At 42.5% G+C, this 20,443-nt stretch overlaps 3 protein-coding genes across 3 annotated transcripts in view; 1 reads left to right on the top strand and 2 right to left on the bottom strand.

Annotated features, from left to right (window-relative positions):
- Nucleotides 1-2,362: 2,362 nt before the first annotated feature.
- Nucleotides 2,363-4,200, bottom strand: LOC134448587 (protein S100-A1-like). The gene is made up of 3 exons (XM_063198264.1): nucleotides 4,082-4,200; nucleotides 3,234-3,379; nucleotides 2,363-2,624 (listed from the first exon to the last, which is right to left on the bottom strand). The coding sequence occupies exons 2-3, from the start codon at nucleotides 3,372-3,374 to the stop codon at nucleotides 2,466-2,468; spliced, it is 300 nt and encodes a 99-aa protein (XP_063054334.1). The 5' UTR covers nucleotides 3,375-3,379; nucleotides 4,082-4,200; the 3' UTR covers nucleotides 2,363-2,465.
- A 6,075-nt stretch (nucleotides 4,201-10,275) lies between these two features.
- Nucleotides 10,276-13,871, bottom strand: krtcap2 (keratinocyte associated protein 2). Its single transcript, XM_063198263.1, has 5 exons — nucleotides 13,749-13,871; nucleotides 12,889-13,043; nucleotides 12,403-12,466; nucleotides 12,045-12,111; nucleotides 10,276-10,994 (listed from the first exon to the last, which is right to left on the bottom strand). The coding sequence occupies exons 1-5, from the start codon at nucleotides 13,750-13,752 to the stop codon at nucleotides 10,871-10,873; spliced, it is 414 nt and encodes a 137-aa protein (XP_063054333.1). The 5' UTR covers nucleotides 13,753-13,871; the 3' UTR covers nucleotides 10,276-10,870.
- A 622-nt stretch (nucleotides 13,872-14,493) lies between these two features.
- The window catches only part of trim46a (tripartite motif containing 46a), a 29,354-nt gene continuing 23,404 nt past the window's right edge, over nucleotides 14,494-20,443 (top strand). The window contains exons 1-2 of the mRNA XM_063198262.1: nucleotides 14,494-14,553; nucleotides 16,825-17,077. Coding sequence (XP_063054332.1) covers nucleotides 14,494-14,553; nucleotides 16,825-17,077 — 313 coding nt within the window. The remainder of the gene's footprint in view (nucleotides 14,554-16,824; nucleotides 17,078-20,443) is intronic.

Genomic DNA, 20,443 nt, shown 5'->3' with positions numbered 1-20,443 from the left:
GTTCAGAAGGTTCCCGTAGTGGTTGGATTATCTGGGGATTGAGGCAGTACGTTTTTGAAGACCTCTTGCACACCTCCGCTGGCCTTGGCTAGGACAGTGTGAGAGTAGACAAGAACATTGTACGAGAGTGATAAGGACGACTTGGGAATTTAGGGAAATGAACCAACGTAGTCCATATGGTAGGGGTGTATATTAGTACACTGTGCCACAGCACCCCCCTGAGTTTACATTTTGGACCAGCACAGAGGCCTAGATTGTTTGTGGGGATGTCTTCTGGTCTAAAGTTACATGTCTCCCTCTGCTGCCCATTTATGTGAAGTGTGTCCGGGGACAAGAAGAGTGTAGGCTATGTTGAACCCATACCATTCACTCTAAATATGAGCTCTTTTCTAAAATGCTACAAAAGACATTAAAATGCAATACATATATATTTTAATGATTTTAAGTGAACATCTTGAAAATAGGAAGTGGGTAAGTGTTATGAAACAGCTCTTCATATTGACTTTTATCATGTTGCAAATGCAGTAGAGTGCCCCAAGTGCATACTTAGACGGTTTGTTCTAATATCAGTCATCTGTTAATCCCAAGGCCATAGATGGCTTTACTATCGTGATATGGATCATATCTATGCACACTCATGTATATGGCATCACTGAATGGCCATTATTAAGTTATAATGCAAAAATACAAACATATGTATAACGTCTATATTTTTTGTGACGGCTTTCTGTGTGTAGAGCAATATTTATTTTATCCTCTCTTCTTTATATTCTATTCTCATAAAAAAAGGTTTCATTGTCTGAGTTTCTTATGTCATAGCAAGAGAAATTCAGAAGGCCCACCCCTATGGATAACGTCATTCAAGACGTGGCACATGCCCATTAGATGGGCTCCTTCATGTCATGCATATACATGTAAAATGTGAGGGTAAAAAGACTCTTGAACTGGAAGGTGGTGGTAAATAATAATGAAAAATATGAAGTTTGTGAATGGACAACTCAAGTTTTCATAATTAGCACATAAAAGTGTGACGTACTGTATCTTTAACTGACTCCCAGAGTGTCTACTATATGACTGCTGGTTGTGTGACTTGTGTTTGCTATGTATCTGTTGTGTCAACACTGGCTTACTGTACACGCAGGCTAGCATTACCATGATGACAGGGTTTCTATGGGAACGAACCAGTGAAAGACCGCAATAGTTGCTGTGAAATGGCAGATGTGCTGGTCAGGATGGCAAAAAACGGGTGCAACACCTTAAGACTGTCCTAACAACTGCTTTTATTCATTCTTATCCTACCCACATATATCATTGATTTGGCCGTCATAGGGTGACTCACATTTTTTATCTGACAGTATCAGATTACCATTACTGTAAATAACATTTACATAGGCCGAACAGTGCCTCAGCTACAATTTGAAAAGTTTGTTGTCTTACGCAGTGGGGTAGATGGAGCGTTAATGACAAACCAAGGAATGTATAAATTAATTTATGAGTTTATTATTAGTTTTATGGTTATGAGCTTAGGGCTGGCAGAACATCATATTTTCTCCTGCCAACAGCAAAGATGACTCCACACACAAACATGCACAACTCACACATGCATGGTTCACACTGTGTGTTATATGACGGCAGATATAGAGCTTGAAAGTGACGTCACTTCCCCCGATTTCATGGGACCTCAAGGGCGTACAAACTCCTAAACTTTCGTACGAACTCCTAAACTTTTTAGAAAGCTGTGTTTATTCACATTTTTCATGCAGATGGCCTCGGAACAAAACATTGATACTTCTGTATGAATAATCTTTATCTAGCCTCTTAAACAGCATATTTGTAGCCCAGCGCATATAATCACTGAGATCGGGAGATATTTACTCGCTACCATGTTGTTAGATGGTCAGCTTAGGTCCCGTGAAACGCGGAACTAAGGGGCGGGACTTTCAAGCTCTATTGCAATCTATCCATCTTTTGGATGTGCACAGTATGTCACCCTCAATTCCCAATGTTAAACTCATAGATGTTAAACTTCGACTTTTTTCGCACACCTCATGCAGCTGGCAGGTGCGTCGGAGATGGCCCATGGGTCACTCAGCAAACAACTCAAAGAAACTTCCGCACACTGACCATTTTGCTGTTCTTTCTTTAATAAACAACGTTTCGGTACTAGACCTTCATCAGGCAATCTGATGAAGGTCTAGTTCCGAAACGTCGTTTATTAAAGAAAGAACAGCGAAATGGTCAGTGTGCGGGAAACTCATAGATGTGACTTCCTGCCTGACTTGATTGATTGTGATTTAAAACAAGTACGACTCAATTTAAAAAGACACACAAAGACAAACAGTATGATGATATACACACCTTATTAAATCACAAGACAGTGTTTATTACAACTTGAATATAAAAAATGACTTGGTAGAAAAGACTAACACTTCTCAACTCCTTTTTTCTGCACCTCTATCAGCATCTTACTTCTTCCCCTTCATCAAGTGCATCTGGTAGCACTGCTCGCAGGCGATGGACAGCCCGACGACCAGTGACACAAACTCTTCAAAGTTCACCTCGCCATCACCGTTGGTGTCTAGGTCCTTCATGATGCGGTCCACGGCACCTGGGTCTTTCTGCGACTGCAATGGAGGAGAGGGGGGACAATCAATATTGAAAAGGAAATGCCACGGGACAAGCATTTGTCAAATTTGCTTGAAACTCGTGTTAAACTGAAATCACATAGGCCTTGTGGCCTTCATATCAAAGATGCCAATCTAGACCAACTTGTGTAGGACAGGGAAAGATTGACATCTGTGTTGACAAGTACCTGACAAAGTACCTGTGCGCATGTGCACATAATATATCAGTGATAATCATCATCATCATCATCAAAAAAATACCCAAGGATACTTTACAAATAGAATGTTAAAATAGCAGCAAAACTACAAGAGACAAAGCAACTTCACACAGGAGAATCAAAGGACAAGAACAAAACAAGAGAAGACACAAATGACATTGCAAAATTATACAGCCTAAATCAGTCAGGATTGTGATGTCAAATCAAGGGTGAAGAGGTGTGTTTGAGCATGGAGGAAAGGGGAAGGCATTGACGTAATGGAAGTGGGAGGCTGTTCCAGAGTTTGGTGAACTTTATAGGCACTGAGGTGAGAGTGATGGGCGTTAATGGTGGTGTTACGGAAGCAGAGTGGTACTGGTCACAGACTTATATAGGTCTGTGGTACTGGTACCTTCAAGAATCCAGCCAGTTCTGCCTCCATCAGTGATTTGAGTTCCCTCCGGCTGAGCGTCCCGCTGTCGCCCTCCTTTGACGCATACTTGTGGAACACCTTGATCAACGTCTCCATCGATGTTTCCAAATCAGAGGGCATGATTGCTGAGAGAGAGAGAGAGAGAGAGAGAGAGAGAGAGAGAGAGAGAGAGAGAGAGAGAGAGAGAGAGAGAGAGAGAGAGAAGTAAAAGATCAGATCTAAAGCGCAGTTTAAGAAAGTTTCGTTTGCTTTGGCGTTTGAACAGAATTCCAGTGCATAGTCCATTGCTCTTCCGCCTCTTATTAAAGTGCATGGCATAGAGAGAGAGAGAGAGAAAGAGAGAGAGAGAGAGAATGCATCTACCGTGTGTACCACGAGAGAGAGGGACTAGGGGCGAGATTTAAAACCACGTCTTCCATGGAGTAGGCTACCATGTATTTAACCCCTTGAGTCACTAGCACGCGCAATGCTTAAAAAAAGTCAAAGAAAAAATAGGAGCGGAAATGCAGGGGAAAGGCAGACGGCCATGAAGACGCAAAAGACACAAAGTGAAAGTTGAACAGAAAGAGATATCGCCAATTGTTCGTTTGAGTTACGATTTAAATGTAGGCCTATCTGCTGATAGCCTATAGGCCTGATTAAATGTACAATTACAATTACACAGACAGTCGCCGGCATCAAGACGGGAGGCTAATCGAGATAAAACAACCAAATGTCCAAATATGGCCATGGCGTCGCCACTTTCTACCAAAGACAAACTACCGTTATTTTGCTTTGAATAAACTCAATAATGTGAATATACCAGTTTTCTGGCTTAGACTACCTACCGGTTTGAGGTAAGTTTATCCAGAGAGTCACAGAGGTGTGTTGCGCAGGAGCTGAGCAAATAGCTGAAGCATGATTTTATACTCAGACACCGCCCATGGAACTGCCACCCTTTTCTCCCCCTCACGTTACACCCCTCGGTCCATGCTCTTAGATTCAGGGCCAAGAATGCCATTTGGGTTTCATCATAATGATACGGCTGGTTCAGTAAACGTTTGAAGAAGACGTCTACAACTCATTTATTATGCGTCTCTTTAAATGAGTTGCATACTGGGGTATAAAACCGTGTGAATGCAGAAAGTTAGTGTTTCTTTAAATTTCTCGTCCTGTTCACAACCCCACTCACCATTTCCCAGCCTTTCCCAACACTGTGAGTCATAGGTCCTTTGTCTGTGTGTGCCAGAAATAACAGTTCAGTCAGTGAGAGATATTCATCTAGTTTCAACTAGAAACATCACCACAACATGTTGGTGTTTGAAGTTCCACCATTATCTTATTATTGACATGTAGGTTTATATTTATTAGTGAGCCCAGTGATTTCAACTAGCATATAATAGAACCAGCAATGGAGTTAAAACAAATGTATTACTTTGTGGTGGATAAAGGTTATGGAGGTATACAATTACCTGTCCCTTTAACATGTATTAGCCTATAGGCCAATAGTAGCCTGGGTGTAGAACATAGGATGGCATCGGCAAACTAGGCCAACAGTGGGAAAGGAAACGTTCATAGCTGAGAGTGTGAGTAGGTGGGCTAGGTTCAGTAATGTAATGCACTGGGCGTGTCTCCATTGCCATGGTCCCCAAAGGTGTGGTATTAGGCCTGGCCTACCCTCAGTGTGTTAGCAGACATTTGCACAGTTCTGTTTGCATTCTTATACACTTACCTGTACACAGGTCTACACACCAGCCTGTTTGGGCATGTGTGTGTGACCAGGCAGGCCCATGTTTTCACAAGGATGCCCTGCACATTGTATCTGAGCAGAAACTATGTGCTCCTCAGTCAAATACGGATAGCGCCTATAACTTTGTCACATTCAAATGCTTTAACATTTCTTTATCATCAGTGGCATTGCTGTGGTAATCAGATTAGACACTCCTCTTCTCTCTGTAACTTATTAGCAGGCCTATCTGACTCTGAGACGTAATGGATGAGTCATGTTGGACATGGTGGTACCGGTACGCAAAATCGAAGACTGCATGGGGTTCTTATGCCATCAGCCATTGCTTTTTTTAAATGCAAAGTTTATTTTATTAACAGAAACAATTTGTCATGCTCTGTGAGCACTCTGAATTTTCCTGACAACTGTGTGACACATTAAATGTACTTGTTTTCAGATTGGGGACACATTACTTGTCTGGGTTATCTATTTAATCACATGGGCATGTGCAATAGGCCTATTGGCCTATATTGACTTTTTACACCAAGTCTACAGTTCAACCAGGATGCATTTAAGGTGGTTGAATTGTGTCCGCAACCCAGCCATTGTCCTTTGTGTGCGTGTACGCTACTCGCTTGCGCAACAAGCATGATAACAACCTGTGCATAGATGGGTATTATTCATAAATGGCCAGTGTGTGTTTTGTTGGGGGTAATTAGACAGGCCCTACCATGTTTTGGCTATTGTGCATTGTGTGTGTGTGTGTGTGTGTTTGTGTGTGTGTGTGTGTGTGTGTGTGTGTGTGTGTGTGTGTGTGTGTGTGTGTGTGTGTGTGTGTGTGTGTGTGAGAGAGAGAGAGAGAGAGAGAGAGAGAGAGCGAGCTGATGCTGTTACCAGGGAGATGGGTCTCATGATGTGGAGGCCCACTGGCTATCCGAGGGGAACTCAAAACCACTATTGTGTTCCAGACATAATGTAACTAGAGTTACTGAGATACTTAATTAACCTGGGGGTGACATTCAGTGGCGATCATATGCAGTCATGATGAATACAGTAGCTATGTATAGATAGAGCATTATCATACACTCTTGAAACTACAGTACGTGCATAGTGTTTGCTGAAATGCCCAAAATCAAACATTATCCAGTTTGATGCTAAAGAGAAGCAATCCTTATGTATTCAGTAAAATAATAAAGTCATAAGCAGACATACTTTCACTCTGGTTCAGGACCTGGTAGTCAGACTCAGGACACCAAAAGCATGCACTGGGAGTATGTATAAATCGACACCCAATCATACATACCAGGGCTTGACACTGGCACCTTCCATCCAGCCAAATGCTGGTAAAACCTGGCTGTGGCTAGTAATACTTTCAGTGTCACTAGACAATTTGACTGGCAGCTTATTCCTTGGTATGGCATATGCATCATAGTAGCCTATATTCCCAGGTGAAAAAGTGGTTCAATTTAGTACAATAAAAGGATGACTGTACTTAGCATGTTAAAAGTGCACTCATACTTTTTGTGCTAAGAAAAAGTATGTTTACAATATGCTTATTTAAAGTGTACTTATAATTAGATGTAATTAAGTTGCTCTCAAATAAAGTACACTTAGCCAACCATACTTAAAGTGAACTTGGAAGATGTTTGGCTAAAGTGTATTTAGAATAATATTCTAATAGTGTTCTAATAGTGAACTTACTAAAAGTGTATTTTTTAATAACATATTGCACTTTTTAAAAGTGCACAATGATTATACTTCACCCAAATGTCTTCGAAGTGCGATTTTCTATAGTGCCCTTTAAAGTAAATCGCTTTAACATATTGCAAGTATACTTTTGCTAAGTGCACCATGATTGTACTTCACCCAAATATCTTCAAAGTGCGCTTACACAAAGTGCATTTACCCATCATGCACCATCATGCATATCCCATCATGCACTGCACTTCTTGGAGCTAAATTTCTCAAACAGAGAGCCATTTATCTCAAAGGAATATATTTGGTTTGCATGAAAATATTACTCATTGTTATATTATGCATTTATTGTTTATTGTTTTTTTTTATTTTACAACGGTCACGTATATGTTCTGGTATATACGCCTATAGGCTCATGCTTTCCTCATGATGGGAGGTATGACAGAAGTAGTTGATGAAACTACGACAGATGCAACAAAACAAGTGTTGAACTATAGGAAGATGAAACAAGACTGAGTGGAAGATATAAATATATCTGAAATCTCTGTGAACCTGCAATGACTGTGAATGGCAAGCAAGCATAACACTGATGTGACCTGTCGATGTACAAACTCTAAGACACAGCATGGATTATGGTGTTGCATTTATGTTATTTCATGTACTTGGGAGTGTACTGTAAACATACTTCAAGCATACCTGTTGATATATTTACAATACTTAACATGATATACTTTTTACAGACTTGAAGTGTTCCAATGTAGTCCAAATAAGGACTAATAGTGCAATGAAGGGCACTTTAAATCGACGAAAATAGTACACTTTGTACTTAGTACGGTCAAAAAAGTACACTTTAAGTACTTGTATATGGGTTTTTCACCTGGGTTGTTTGCCCCTTGAGTATCAATTGTTTGTATTTAAGTTCAAGAAAAAGCACACTAACTCTGAAGTCCATTTGCTTGATCTACTTCCATGTAGAAAGCTTTACACTCATCTTGCTTTAGGTCCTCATCTTCTGAGGTTAGATGTACTCTGTCATGATAAAGAAAACAAAAACAATGTGAAATGTGTCGTTAGTGGGGGTGTAACGGTACACAAAAATCACGGTTTGGTCCGTACCTCGGTTTTAGGGTCACGGTTCGGTACATTTTCAGTACAGTATATGGGAACAAAACGGAAAACCATTTTCTTTCTCAGCACGTTGTTTATTTCAATCAAAATACAAACCAAAAAAACAGGAAATGCATTCAACTTGCTACTTAGGGTCAGAGATTTCATCAGTGTAAGAAATAGCACTTTTCTCAAAGTTTCACAAAGAACAAGCCTCTACACCTGTTTTTTCTTGCTTTCTCTGTCAGGGTCCTGCACGAGCATCTGCATGTATGGCAGCATAATGTAAAAACATGAACAGAGTAGGCTGTTACTCTACCTTTCGGTACAGCACTCTTCGATTCGGTACAGGTCTTTGGGTACGGTACGTCGGTTCGGTTCGATACCGTTACAGGCCTAGTGGCTAGTGGAATACCCGAATGGCTGGTGACTCCTGATGCATACACTGGTGATATTGCTACCCTGATTAATATGATACTGCTGTGTTGATAAGCTATATAATTATTTTACCACTTTGGTAGCACACATAGTATATTTGGCAAATGTGACATTTGCAGTGAACAATTCTCTACTTGACATCATTGCAAGTGATGTGTGGATTATTTTTCGTCTTATGTTTCAGGGCCCTTCACTGATTCTAAAGCATTGTCTCTTGCGGAGAAGCTGAAAAACATCAGGTGATTAGACCCCAAGCGCTTATACTGTATCCTCAGTGCTACATGGCTTATCTTAGCTGGAAATGGTGTTTTCCGCTTGTGTGAATTTCGCACCCCATTTGTTTAAAATATTAATTTTGAGTTGTTTGTGCATCTCGTGTGCAGACAAAATTAACATCCAAATGACTCGAAAGATGTTGAAGGGGTGCTGCTGAGACCTTTCCCCAAAAAATACAGAGTTAAAAAACATAATAGTGGTTTGTGCATACAGTAGTGTTGCTCCTACAAACGAATAAAAATGTTTTATTCATAGTTTCAACATATGGGGTGCCAACTTCTCATAGGTGTCGATTCCAAGTTCAGACCAGTGCCTTGAGGGTCACCCCAGTCTTACTAGTGCCCTCCAGTGTTCAAACGTGGAAGTTATATCCAACACAAAACTGCTCTTTGAGGGGGTTATCATTTCCAAAAATGTAACCCCAATATATTTTTTGGGGAGTATTCACCCAGTTTCCAACATTTGACCCAATACAATCTTTTTTGTCAGTTAAGACACCTTAACTGAAACACACAACATGGCAGCTGAGACAGAGAGAGAGAGAGAGAGAGAGAGAGAGAGAGAGAGAGAGAGAGAGAGAGAGAGAGAGAGAGAGAGAGAGAGATCTGAGTGCCTGTTACAGGAAGCAAGTGGTACAGAGTGACAGTAAGTAGGGTTTCTAAGGTGAGTGATGCGAGAAGGGCGTCCCCTGGCGAGCCTCTGGCAATGCTTGCATACTTAAAGGCAGTAACGGGCCATCTGGATTCATTAGTTACAACAGTCCAATGCCACATATTCCAAATGACCTAGAGTTACCTGTCCATTTCAACCAGGTGATCGTTGGACAGGTAAAATCAGGTCAGTTGGAATATCTGGCACTGGACTGTAACTAAAGAATCCAGGTTGCCCTTCATTGTTTCAGGGAATTCGCTAGACTGAATTCACCACAATGAAAAGGAGCCTAGAGGTTGATGGAGACAGGTGCCAGAGCAACATTCAAGCAGTGAAAAGTGAAGTGAAATCAAACTAGAATTCAATGTGGCCTACTTTGGGCAGTCATGGGTAAGCGGTTAGGGTGTCAGACTTGTAGCACAAAGGTTGCCTATTCCGCCGCACTGCTCCCTTGGGGCGCCATTGGGGGCTGCCCCCTTGCACGGGTGAGACATAAATGCAATTCCGTTGTGTGCAGTGAACACTTGTGTGCTGTGGAGTGCTGTGTCGCAATGACAGGATTTGTACAGGAAGGTGTTACATCCTGCTGGGCATTGCTGCCTGTCGCACCTCCTCCGGTGCCCATGGGTCAGCTGCAGGGTCATCAGCCGGGAACCACCAATGACCAACGTTTCGCCCCATTAATCCCGGAATGTCTCATGGTGGCAAAGCAGTGACAGGGACGTCTTCCTCCGATGGTACAGTGAGCTCTATGAGAGCTACCGCTCTTGCCTTTGCAGACCAAGTTACTATGTCTGGCCGGAGAGATGTGGTGGTGGTCTCTGTGGGAAACTGGAGCTTTCTGTCCAAGTCAACCTGCTGAGCGCATCCGGAAACGCAGCAAACGGAAGCAAAAAGAGCGAGGCTGCTTCTTCAAGGACCCCTGTGTCACAATGACAATGGGAGTTGGTGTTTCCCAGTTGGGCTTTCATTCATCTCATTCATTTCTCCAACTGTCTTCTACAATTATGGTTTTACTACTGCCAACACTAATGTCTGGTAGGTCTATCATAGCACATTTAAACCTACGTCCATGTCCATTTAGACTGGGATCATTTTAAAACTACCCACATGGATACATTCACACGTGTAACCAGCAAGACAATTCCATTTAGATTTTCATTTTCACTTTAATTACAAATCTGCGTAAACAAAACAAAGGCAATCTTACAACCAAACAAAACCCCATACATCTCAGCAACATTTTCAGTGAAACTTTTTCTTTTTCCGATTTCGTCAAATGGCTCGGAGCACTGGAATGTATTCATCAGGACTTTATGAGAGGAGGATCACAACAAAACACCTTTCAAGCCAAGATGCTCAGTTAATGGTTTAGTGGGAGTGGAGAATGTGTGTTTTTTATCCCTGACAAGTGTGTGTGTGGCTGTTTCTCAATGTCTAGTGTGCGTCCTTCGAAGTGTATCAGCCTTCGAACTCGCGTACAGTGATTGGATAGTCTTTGGTGAACTCTGCAGAGTATCTAATCACTGGGCGTGACTAATTAGGCTGACAAGGCTCATACACTTGACATTGGGAAACAATTGGGAAGATATAGTATACCTGAATGTATGTCCACATATGTGTGTGTCTGTTATAGACCGTATATCTGTGTGTGTGTGTGTGTGTGTGTGTGTGTGTGTGTTTTGTCTGCCTCCTCCCATGCGACTGAATGCTGTTCAGATGATCCAGTGTCAACGTGTGTGCTTCAGTTCTTCCTCTTGCCCTTGCTGCCAGTGATTTTGGCGGGGGTTGCGGTGGGGGCAGCAGCTTGGTAGAGCGCGGCGGACACTTTGTTGATGTAGTAGATTGAGAAGAGAGAGAAAATAAGGCTGCGGAGAAGAGAAGAGAAACAAGGGAATGAGGAGGGACTTGGAAAGCAAACCCGACAAAGTAGGCTGTGAGTTAAAGCAAATAGATCGATAACACTAATGACACATGGAAGCACTTCAAACGTCCTGTACAAAATGTTTAGAAACTGTGAAATGACAAGACATGGAGGAGAGTTTCCTGATGGTGGAGGAGTAGAAGGGATCATTATGCTCTACCCCCACTACTGTTCAAATCTCCACAGTTGTGATGTGTCAGAGGGGTCAGAAGATGTATGTATGCATCATGTATCTAAAGTTATTGTTGTAGCATAGTATATATTGTATTATGTTATTAGCAAATGTACTTATGATGTTATTAATTAACTAATATACTTTAATTAATATACTACAATTAATATAATAATATGTTGGTAAAAAAACCCTCTGATTTGACAAGCAGAAGAGAGGCAAAGTCAGACAGCAATCATGACTATTTTATGCTTCAGCATATGGCACTTTAGGATTCTAAATATCGTCAGGAGTCCTCATGCTGTGCATATATATTGGGCAGTGATGGGTAAGCGGTTAGGGCGTCAGACTTGTAGCCCAAAGGTTGCCCGGTAGACTCATAACACGCCAGGTTGGTGGGGGGAGTAATTAACCAGTGCTCTCCCCATCCTCCTCCATGACTAAGGTACCCTAAGCATGGCACTGTTCCGCCTCACTGCTCCCTTTCGGTCACCATTGGGGGCTGCCCCCTTGCACGGGTGAGGCATAAATGCAATTTCATTGTGTGCAGTGTGCACTTGTGTGCTGTGGAGTGCTGTGTCACAATGACAGTGGGAGTTGGAGCTTCCAAGTTGGGCCTTCCTTCATATTCTATAGCAGTCACAGTGCCTCTGCTATTGTCTCCCTCCCAAGTCTAGCAAACATTGCAGTTGGACAGATGTCTGTCAAACTGATGAGAGGCATTCACCATTTACAATGAGGTCCAAGTGTAATGCATGTGTAATGCACATTATGAAGTGGACAAGTGGTGTGTGTATGTGCCCATGTGTGACTGAAACTCACCATGTGGTGACACACACACGGTGCACCAGCGCCGAAGCAAACAGAGCCAGGGACAGGCACAGAATAACTGATGGAGAAAGAAATAGCGAAAAACACAATAAATTAAATAAAATAATAATACTAATACTCATACATGTTCTGTTGAAGCAAAATTAACAAAATCTATGTAGCTGTTGTAGCTGATGTAGTCTGAAAATGCAAACTCAAATTTGTCAGTATTTTCACTGAACATCGATTTTCAAACATGTGTAATTGAAGTGGAGGGCAGTCATATATGCACTGTATGTACTAGGCACATAAAGTATTTCATAATCAAATATTATCAAGTATTTAAACAGGGTGTTCCATGCAGACTTACTTTCTGGAAAGATCTTGGCCTGGAAGCCCTTTCCAAAGATGAGGTTTTCCAGATTGTTGAAAGCCTGTAATTCAGGTGTGGGTTAAGGAGTGCAAAATCTTCTTGTGAAGACACATAAGGGCTCAGGGCACTCCGGACTTTATAGCCTACAAGTATAGTGTTGCTCAGATGCTCATCTGCTACGAAGTAGAGTCAATGTCAACCTTCTTGTGAAGTTTGACAAGGATAAAATCATTTCCAGATGATGCTACGCTTGCCAAACACTTCTGTGATTTCAGCACTAATGCAACCACAGTAATGCAAGTTTCATTAGCTTACACAATTTTCTGCATCTGACCAGGCTTTCGCAAAAGATACAAGTACACGTGGAGCAAAGCAAAAGGGCAAATAATTTAAATCACAATGAATTTGTACAAGTCTACTTCCTATGTCATTCATTTTATAATGTCAATGACATGCAGCATTGTATGCATGTGTGAAGGATACAGTGAGGGAACAGACGAAGAGAACGGAGCCGATGAAGCCGCCGAGGATGGTGAGCCACTCCGTGGAGCCCAGCTGTCGGCTAAACATCTGCATACCAGCAAACACCAGCACTGACATCAGGCTGGACAGCACTAGTGACGTGCCCGTGTTCACTGCTGCAAGATAAAAAGAACACACAATAAGCTAACTAATGACATGACAGTCAGCGAGAGGTTGGGGGGTTAACAATAATAGACAGCCTCGAAAGTGTTGAATGTGTGGGGCTTTGTTGCAGTCTTCCAACTTTGCAGTAGCGCTAAAATCTATTCGTTTCATTCGGACGCAGACAAGTTAGGGACACGTCAGTGTTCGACTTTGAAAACATTCCGTACAGGTGGATGATACTGATACTGGAATGTACTCATAAGAAAAAGCACCTCACAATGCATATCTGAAGTAGCTCTACTTGCACAGACACGTTATTTACATGTGCAGAAACGTTTGACATAGGGGTTAAAATGTTCTTAAAGGTCCTTTGGGTTATTTTCCTTGTGGGAAACGTTAGCCCACAAGCTAACGTCCCTGTGTATTGTACAATAAAACAACGAGAATCACAGTGTTTAGTTAACGTGGACACCTTTTAAAAATCAACGCAAATTTGCCACATAATAGGTAGGCCTACACACACTATAAATAACAGACACAAAACAGACAAAACGGTATTCCATTAGGGGACGATGCTACAGTTGGGCTAACTAGCTCTATTGCTAACCTCATTCATATTGGACTTCAGGGCTCAGCTGCAAACAAAATAATGCATTGACCACTGCTGAAATACAGACGTCTGAGCAGTTCATTCACACATGCAGCAACGTACTTACCCATGTTTAAGTGCTATATTCTGATACAATGTAACACCACAGCCCCTTTAGAACAGTCAGAAGTGTCCAGCAGCGCAAAAGTAGCCGGGTGGCAGGAGGCGGTGAGTGACTACGGCTCCTTCCTCATATCACTACCGCCACCCAGTGGTTAGATATGAAATTGCCTTGCCTTTGTGTAGTGATAATAAAGGAATTTTAATGGTTTTTTTTGCAGCAAGCTCGGTGCCTTATGCACAACGTTCAGCAACCACTATGACTAGGCTGCACAAACAAATAATTGAGGTTGAAAGGCTATCATGGCCACATATATTCTTCCACCCATCAGACGTGTGAACTTGGATCTGTTTCTCTGCAGGTTACTCGGTTCCTAGGCGCATGCTCCCCATGACTGGTTTATTGAATTCGAGGAGCCACAGAAGACGCGCCACATCATACTGACCACACTGCTCGACCTGTTCAAGCATCGTCATGCTGTCCGAAAACCTATTTGACTAGGCATTTTAGCAGCACAACTAGACTGTTTTTTCTTCTTTGCCCATCTGTCCTTTCGTGGGTAGTTATGGCACGCGTTAACGAACGGCAGAAGCACAGGTGTGATGTGCGCATAGCGTACCTTGATTATTTCTACGCCATCTATTTTCTCCGCAAAAATCGGATAGATTAGGTTCATCAACTGCATCGTGGTAGTTCAAGTGCAACCTGTTCAATACGTTTTCGTCGAGAAACACATTTTTTGGATCCAGCTATGGCAGACCATGATCTTCGCACATTCACTTCCATCATGGATGCTCTGGTTCGCGTAAACGTAAGTGTGATCATGCTTGACCTACATATTCTGCTCACTTGTTGTTAGTCACATTAGTCATTCGTGTATAGCTATTATTCTGCACCATGTAGGCCTAGCGTATGACAGTTCAACATCTTATTTTCACAAGCTTCGGACCATGGCTGTCCAGCAGTGAGAATGTAGTGTACATTGCCTCTTGTCAAAATCTGGGCCTTTTCGGTCGTTATGAAATGTGTTTGGTATTAGCTGTTTTGCAGCAGGACATCGCCTGTGCTCAGCTGTATAGAATTGAATAACGGCGTGCTGGTAGTTTATTTTGAGATGATAAAGCAGGTTGTGGGAGAGAGGCATGGGCCATGCTGACGAGAGTGCGCACCAGCACGAGATTCGCTCATTTGTGGCACCACAGCCCGTAGCCTAGTCGGAGGTGAAGGCCTAGAAAATATGGGTGAACCTTTATGAGAACTAGAGTCTGCCTACAGGTCAGGAAGAAAGATTTATAAATATGTAGGCTACCATACCTCGTGATATCGACGTTTAAATTGGTCACCTTCAGATGCCAATTGAAAGCCTTGCCTACGTGGTGAAGTAGACTCTCGGCTCGACAAGAGAGAAACGGCAGAAGGTGTCAACAGTAATTAAGGGCGATACCCAAAAAAATGTGCAACCTGGCAGTAGGGCGTGCAGCCATGGCGGGCGGAGGGATGCGCGTTGTCATAGGAACGGGATGCAGGCACGCGGCGAGCACGAGAGAGATGGGGGTAGACTAGCTCCAGTAAGGTACACGGTCATAGCATGACGGCGTTTGGCCTTCATGTTATTCTGCTACCCTGTAAAGACCCTGGTAAAGAGGTCGCTTTATCCTGGATCCAATTAATGAGTATGATTGCCTAAGGTCAGTTTGTTGGCACCCTAAAACAAGAGGGAGAATTGAGCAGATTGGGTGATGTAGTAGTAGGCTACATTTATGCTGCATACGCTAAAGGCAGGCAGTGGGTAGCCTAATGCAGAGATTTTGGGGTAGTGTCATTCGGTCATCAATCGCAGATGGTCTATTTATTTGGCGATGGGAATAGAGATGGGACCTTATTCATCATGGTTGAAATTGTGCATAATACAACTGCATACTCAGTCAATATTAAAGTAGGCCTACAATTTGCTTTTATCTAGGAAGAAACATTTGTGATGTTGTAGACCTATACACTGTAAAAATCCTGAATCAATTCAACACTTAAGAGTTGATTTGACATCTTCTACTGTATGTAGGGCTATTTTGTCCCAGATAAGGGAAGAATTAACACAGTATTTCTTACTGTGTACTAACATATAGTAATGAAGAGTTGTATAAAATAACAGAAGTGTTATCTCATCTTTGTGTTCTCACCTGAGAAAATAATCCAATGCAACTAGCTAACGAGTAAAGCAGAGCTTAAATGGCAACTGTAGTTATAATTAGACCGGTGTGTATGATGTATAATGTATGAGGTAGCCACAGCAGGTGATTCTCTCACAGCTTCTCATCAGTTATCTCCTCTACACTACACAATAAAAAAACTGCAGTGTTATTCATTCAACACTTAGAGAGTACTCTGGGACCAAATGCAGTCTAGAAGATGGTACATTAATTGACTTTCAAAGTGTTGATTTAGCACTGCATTTTTAAAAACTGTGCACTTACCCCCTTGTTGTTAGCTGTTAGCGCTGTCCTATAAATCTTTTTGTATTTTGCTGCTTCTGCTGCTCTCTGCTCGTTTGTCGTTTGTTGTCCAAACCACTGTGGTCACTACATTACACTACACTGCAGTGCATTTTTTCTATGTGTACCTGAAGACCGCACGAGATTACACAAAAACTTCCATGTATGACCAGGTTATTTTCTCTTTTCCTTTTTTCCTGCCTTTCTGTCGTTCTTTCTGTCCTCCTCATGTCTTTCTCTTCATTTCGCTGCCCCTCATGTTGTCTATGTTGATATGCATGTCTATGTTTACATATATGTGTGTCTATGTCCCTGTCTCTCTCTCTATGTCCATGTTGATGTGTACCTATGTCCTTCATCTGTTTCTCTCTCTCTCTCTCTCTCTCTCTCTCTCTCTCTCTCTCTCTCTCTCTCTCTCTCTCTCTCTCTCTCTCTCTCTGTCTCTCTCTCTCTCATGGTCTCCCTGTCTCCATCTCTCTGTCCATCTTTCTCTTTCTCTCTCTCTCTCTCTCTCTCTCTCTCTCTCTCTCTCTCTCTCTCTCTCTCTCTCTCTCTCTCTCTCTCTCTCTCTCTCTCTCTCTCTGTGTGTTCAGTCCAACATGAAGAGCATGGAGCGGGAGTTGCGCTGCCCTGTGTGTGAAGAGATGGTGAAGCAGCCCATCGTGCTGCCGTGCCTGCACAGCGTGTGCGTGCTGTGTGCGGCCGAGGTGCTGGTGCAGCGGGGGTACCCGCCGCCCGAGCTGCCCCCCGAGCCCAACACCCCCACCTCCAGCCCCCACACGCGCTCCCCGCGCCACGCACGCAGGCCCCCGCCCAAGACTGGCCTGGACCGGGTCCTCAAAACAGGTGTGTGTGTGTTTTTGTGTGTGTGTGTGTGTGTGTGTGTGTGTGTGTGTGTGTGTGTGTGTGTGTGTGTGTGTGTGTGTGTGTGTGTGTGATTGTGGGGGTGGGGGTGGGGTGTGGGGATAGACAGTGGGGACACAGACGTTTCCTGTCTGTTCCCATAAAACAGGTGGGGTAATCAAGAGTCAAAGCAGGTTTCAGGTCAAGATCTTTTCTTGCCATTATACAGTTTACTGTAGGGGTGGGCGATATGGCAAAAATGTCATATCACGATTTTTTTAGCATACAATCTCGATTCCGTTTTTTTATCCACAATTTTCCATCGAAAAAATAAAAACAACAAAAAACCGAAAACATTATATATATATATATATATATATATATATATATATATATAATATATATATATATATATTATAATTATCAATTAGTTTGTAAACACACTGATGACACTCCCATACAGTACACAATTGAAATACAATGATGTAAAGAATAAAAGTGAAGACAACAACACTAAGAAAGTAGACATCACTCTGATATTGATAGCAAACATCCTCATTACAAGACGATCTATACGATTTCTCCACTTTGGCAGATTTGAGACAATCTTGTACTCGATATCACGATTCACAATTTAATATCATCATATCACCCACCCTAGTTTACTGTACACTGAACGTGAACTAGTGAACTCACATAATGGATACGTGGGTGTCGGGTGGAATATTTTCCCCCACCAGTTAGGAGGATTCTAAAATCTAACAGTTACTCACCACCAGTCTCACCTCTCAATTCATATTCAACTGTTCCAAACATTGTAATGGCGTCATATAATGTCATAATATTATGTAAGGCTATAATATACAGCGATGTTATACACTTGATGCAGAATACAGTAACATCTGTAGTGTACTTATCAAAATTGTGCACTCAAACACGGTAAGGTACCAGCTGTGGTAAAATTCTTCACCCGTTAGAGTGGCAGGTGTATTGATGCATTTTACCAGTCTGCACTCAAATCAACCTGTATTTGGCAGGTGATTGGAGGTAAAGTTCCCTGATCGGGTTGTAGACAGGGAGAATGGTGAGAGGATTGGAATTTGTGAGCGAATTATATCTGTTTGTTTCACAGTTTTGACTTTCTGAAGCCAAAACTGATTGGCCTGGTTTATTATCAGCTTGTTTTGCATGGGCGTTATGGTTGTGGCGCATTTAGAAACCTTTGCCTCATAGACTCTGCTGGGGTTTAAAACATTTGGAAATTGCCTTTACCAAATCGGTAATGTCTGGTCCTGATATTTGGAACCATTGGGCTACGAGCATAAGCATTCCAATTCAAATATATGTATTTAGCGTAGGTGAACAACACGTTTCGCCTTGCGCTTCGTCAGGTTCACTGACTGGAGACCAGGGGTGGCCAAAGTAAAAAGTAGAAGTAAATTTAGGCTGCAAGTACAACACTAGCACATGCTATTACATGAATCATTCCATATTAAACCAGTCATTCCATACCCAAAGAGATGGCTATGTTGTTATAAGCTGGTTCTCAGGCAGATGGTTGTAGGTTGGGCAAAAATGCACAAGGGTCTGCGTGAGAACCTGGCTAATGTTGTTACTGAAAAGACTTAAAAACCTTACAAGACCCCCTCCCCCCTAAATTTCATCAGCTAGCGCAGCATCAGCTACGTCATTCTATAACTGTAGACCAGCTACTCAGTGAAGTTACTTGTGTTGGCAGTACACTATTGACGGTTTTGTTTGTTAACTGTGTACTTCTGACACATCTGCTGGAGACAACCATGTTAATGCTAGCTATTATTATTATTACTCAAATAACATATCATAGAATATAACTGCCAGTGAATATTAGGCATGTGTATACAGGATGTACGTACGTACATGTGACACAGTGATATGCTACAGTATTTTTGTGTAGGGTGGGGAGGAGTTCTTTTTTGCGTCTTTTAAAGTTTGCTGGATATTTTGGGGTTCTTATATTCCCACGAGTCTTCATTTCTTTCTTTTTTTCTTCAAATTCCCTTGTCCCCCTAACGGACAGCTCCCTGTCTCTACCCCAGGCTAACTGGGATACCAGAGTGAGGGTGTGCGTAACACAGTGTGTGTGTGTGTGTGTGTGTGTGTGTGTGTCTGTGTGTCTGTGTGTGTGTGTGTGTCTGTGTGTGTGTGTGTCTGTGTGTGTGTGTGTGTGTGTGTTGTGCTGAACTAAATTAATGCCCTGAGCTTATCTCACTAGATTCATGAGTCTCTCTGCCAAGATGCATGATGTAACATTTGTGTCTATGTGATGACACATCCCCTTTTGCTGTGTGTGTGTGTTTGTGTGTGTGTGTGTGTGTGTGTGTGTGTGTGTGTGTGTGTGTGTGTGGGTGTGTGTGTGTGTGTGAGTGTGTGTGTGTGTGTGTGTGTGTGTGTGTGTGTGTGTGTGTGTGTGTGTGTGTGTGTATGCGTGTGTGTGTGTGTGTGTGAGTGTGTGTGCATGAGTGTGTGTGTGTGTGTGTGTGTGTGTGTGTGTGTGTGTGTGTGTGTGTGTGTGTGTGTGTGTGTGTATGCGTGTGTGTGTGAGTGTGTGTGCATGAGTGTGTGTGCTGTGTGTGTGTGTGTGTGTGTGTGTGTGTGCATGTGTGTGTGTTACTGGGTAGCAAAAGTGCAGGTGGGAAGCAATGTGTTCTGTGCAGCTTCTATATTTCTATACAGTAGCTGTTGCTAGGTCAGCGATTGTTGTCTGGTAGTGCTGCACTGGTTGTGCATATGTGTGGGTGTGTGGTACGTATGTACTATATGGCCTACGTAGTTATTGAAGTGCGATTTCACATAAGACCCTATAGATCTGTATGCATGTGTGTGGGTTTGTACTTAAGTTATTGAAATGCCATCTCATAAAGAAGTACAAGGAGTGTGTGCGTGTGCGTGTGCGTGTGCGTGTGCGTGTGCGTGTGCGTGTGTATGTGTGTGTGTGTGTGTGTGTGTGTGAATAATGCATTGTAAGACCTACAGGTGTGTAGCTGTGACAGCATCATGGACTGCATCAAGTGTACTGGCCTGATCAGCAACTACTGTGGGTTGCTGTACCAAAGTTTAAAAATACATTTTAGAAGGCCAAGTGACTCTTCTTTGCATTTCTTATTCTGTTTCTCTTTTTCCATTGTCCTCTCATATTTTTTCTATCTCTCTCTTTTTTCCCTTACACATGCAAATGCACATGCACATGCACATGCACACGCACACGGACATGGACACGGACACGCACACATACACGTACACATGCTCTCTCGCTCTCTCTCTCTGATACACACACACACCACACACACTCTCTCTCTCTCTCTCTCTCTCTCTCTCTCTCTCTCTCTC

Source organism: Engraulis encrasicolus, chromosome 5, assembly GCF_034702125.1.
Source record: "Engraulis encrasicolus isolate BLACKSEA-1 chromosome 5, IST_EnEncr_1.0, whole genome shotgun sequence".
Classification (NCBI taxonomy): domain Eukaryota; kingdom Metazoa; phylum Chordata; class Actinopteri; order Clupeiformes; family Engraulidae; genus Engraulis; species Engraulis encrasicolus.
The sequence above is the reverse complement of the archived record's forward strand: the minus strand, read 5'-3'. Positions and strand labels throughout refer to the sequence as shown.

Bases quoted from the DNA above. Each gene is read 5' to 3' on its own strand.
- LOC134448587 (XM_063198264.1), bottom strand. From the start codon at position 3,374: ATGCCCTCTGATTTGGAAACATCGATGGAGACGTTGATCAAGGTGTTC. The intron at 2,625-3,233 runs GTACCAGTACCA...CCTCCATTGCAG, and splicing joins AACTGGCTGGATTCTTGAAG to TCGCAGAAAGACCCAGGTGC.
- krtcap2 (XM_063198263.1), bottom strand. The intron at 12,467-12,888 runs GTATCCTTCACA...CCTGAATTACAG, and splicing joins TCTTCGTCTGTTCCCTCACT to GCTTTCAACAATCTGGAAAA. The intron at 12,112-12,402 runs GTAAGTCTGCAT...TTTCTCCATCAG, and splicing joins GGCCAAGATCTTTCCAGAAA to TTATTCTGTGCCTGTCCCTG.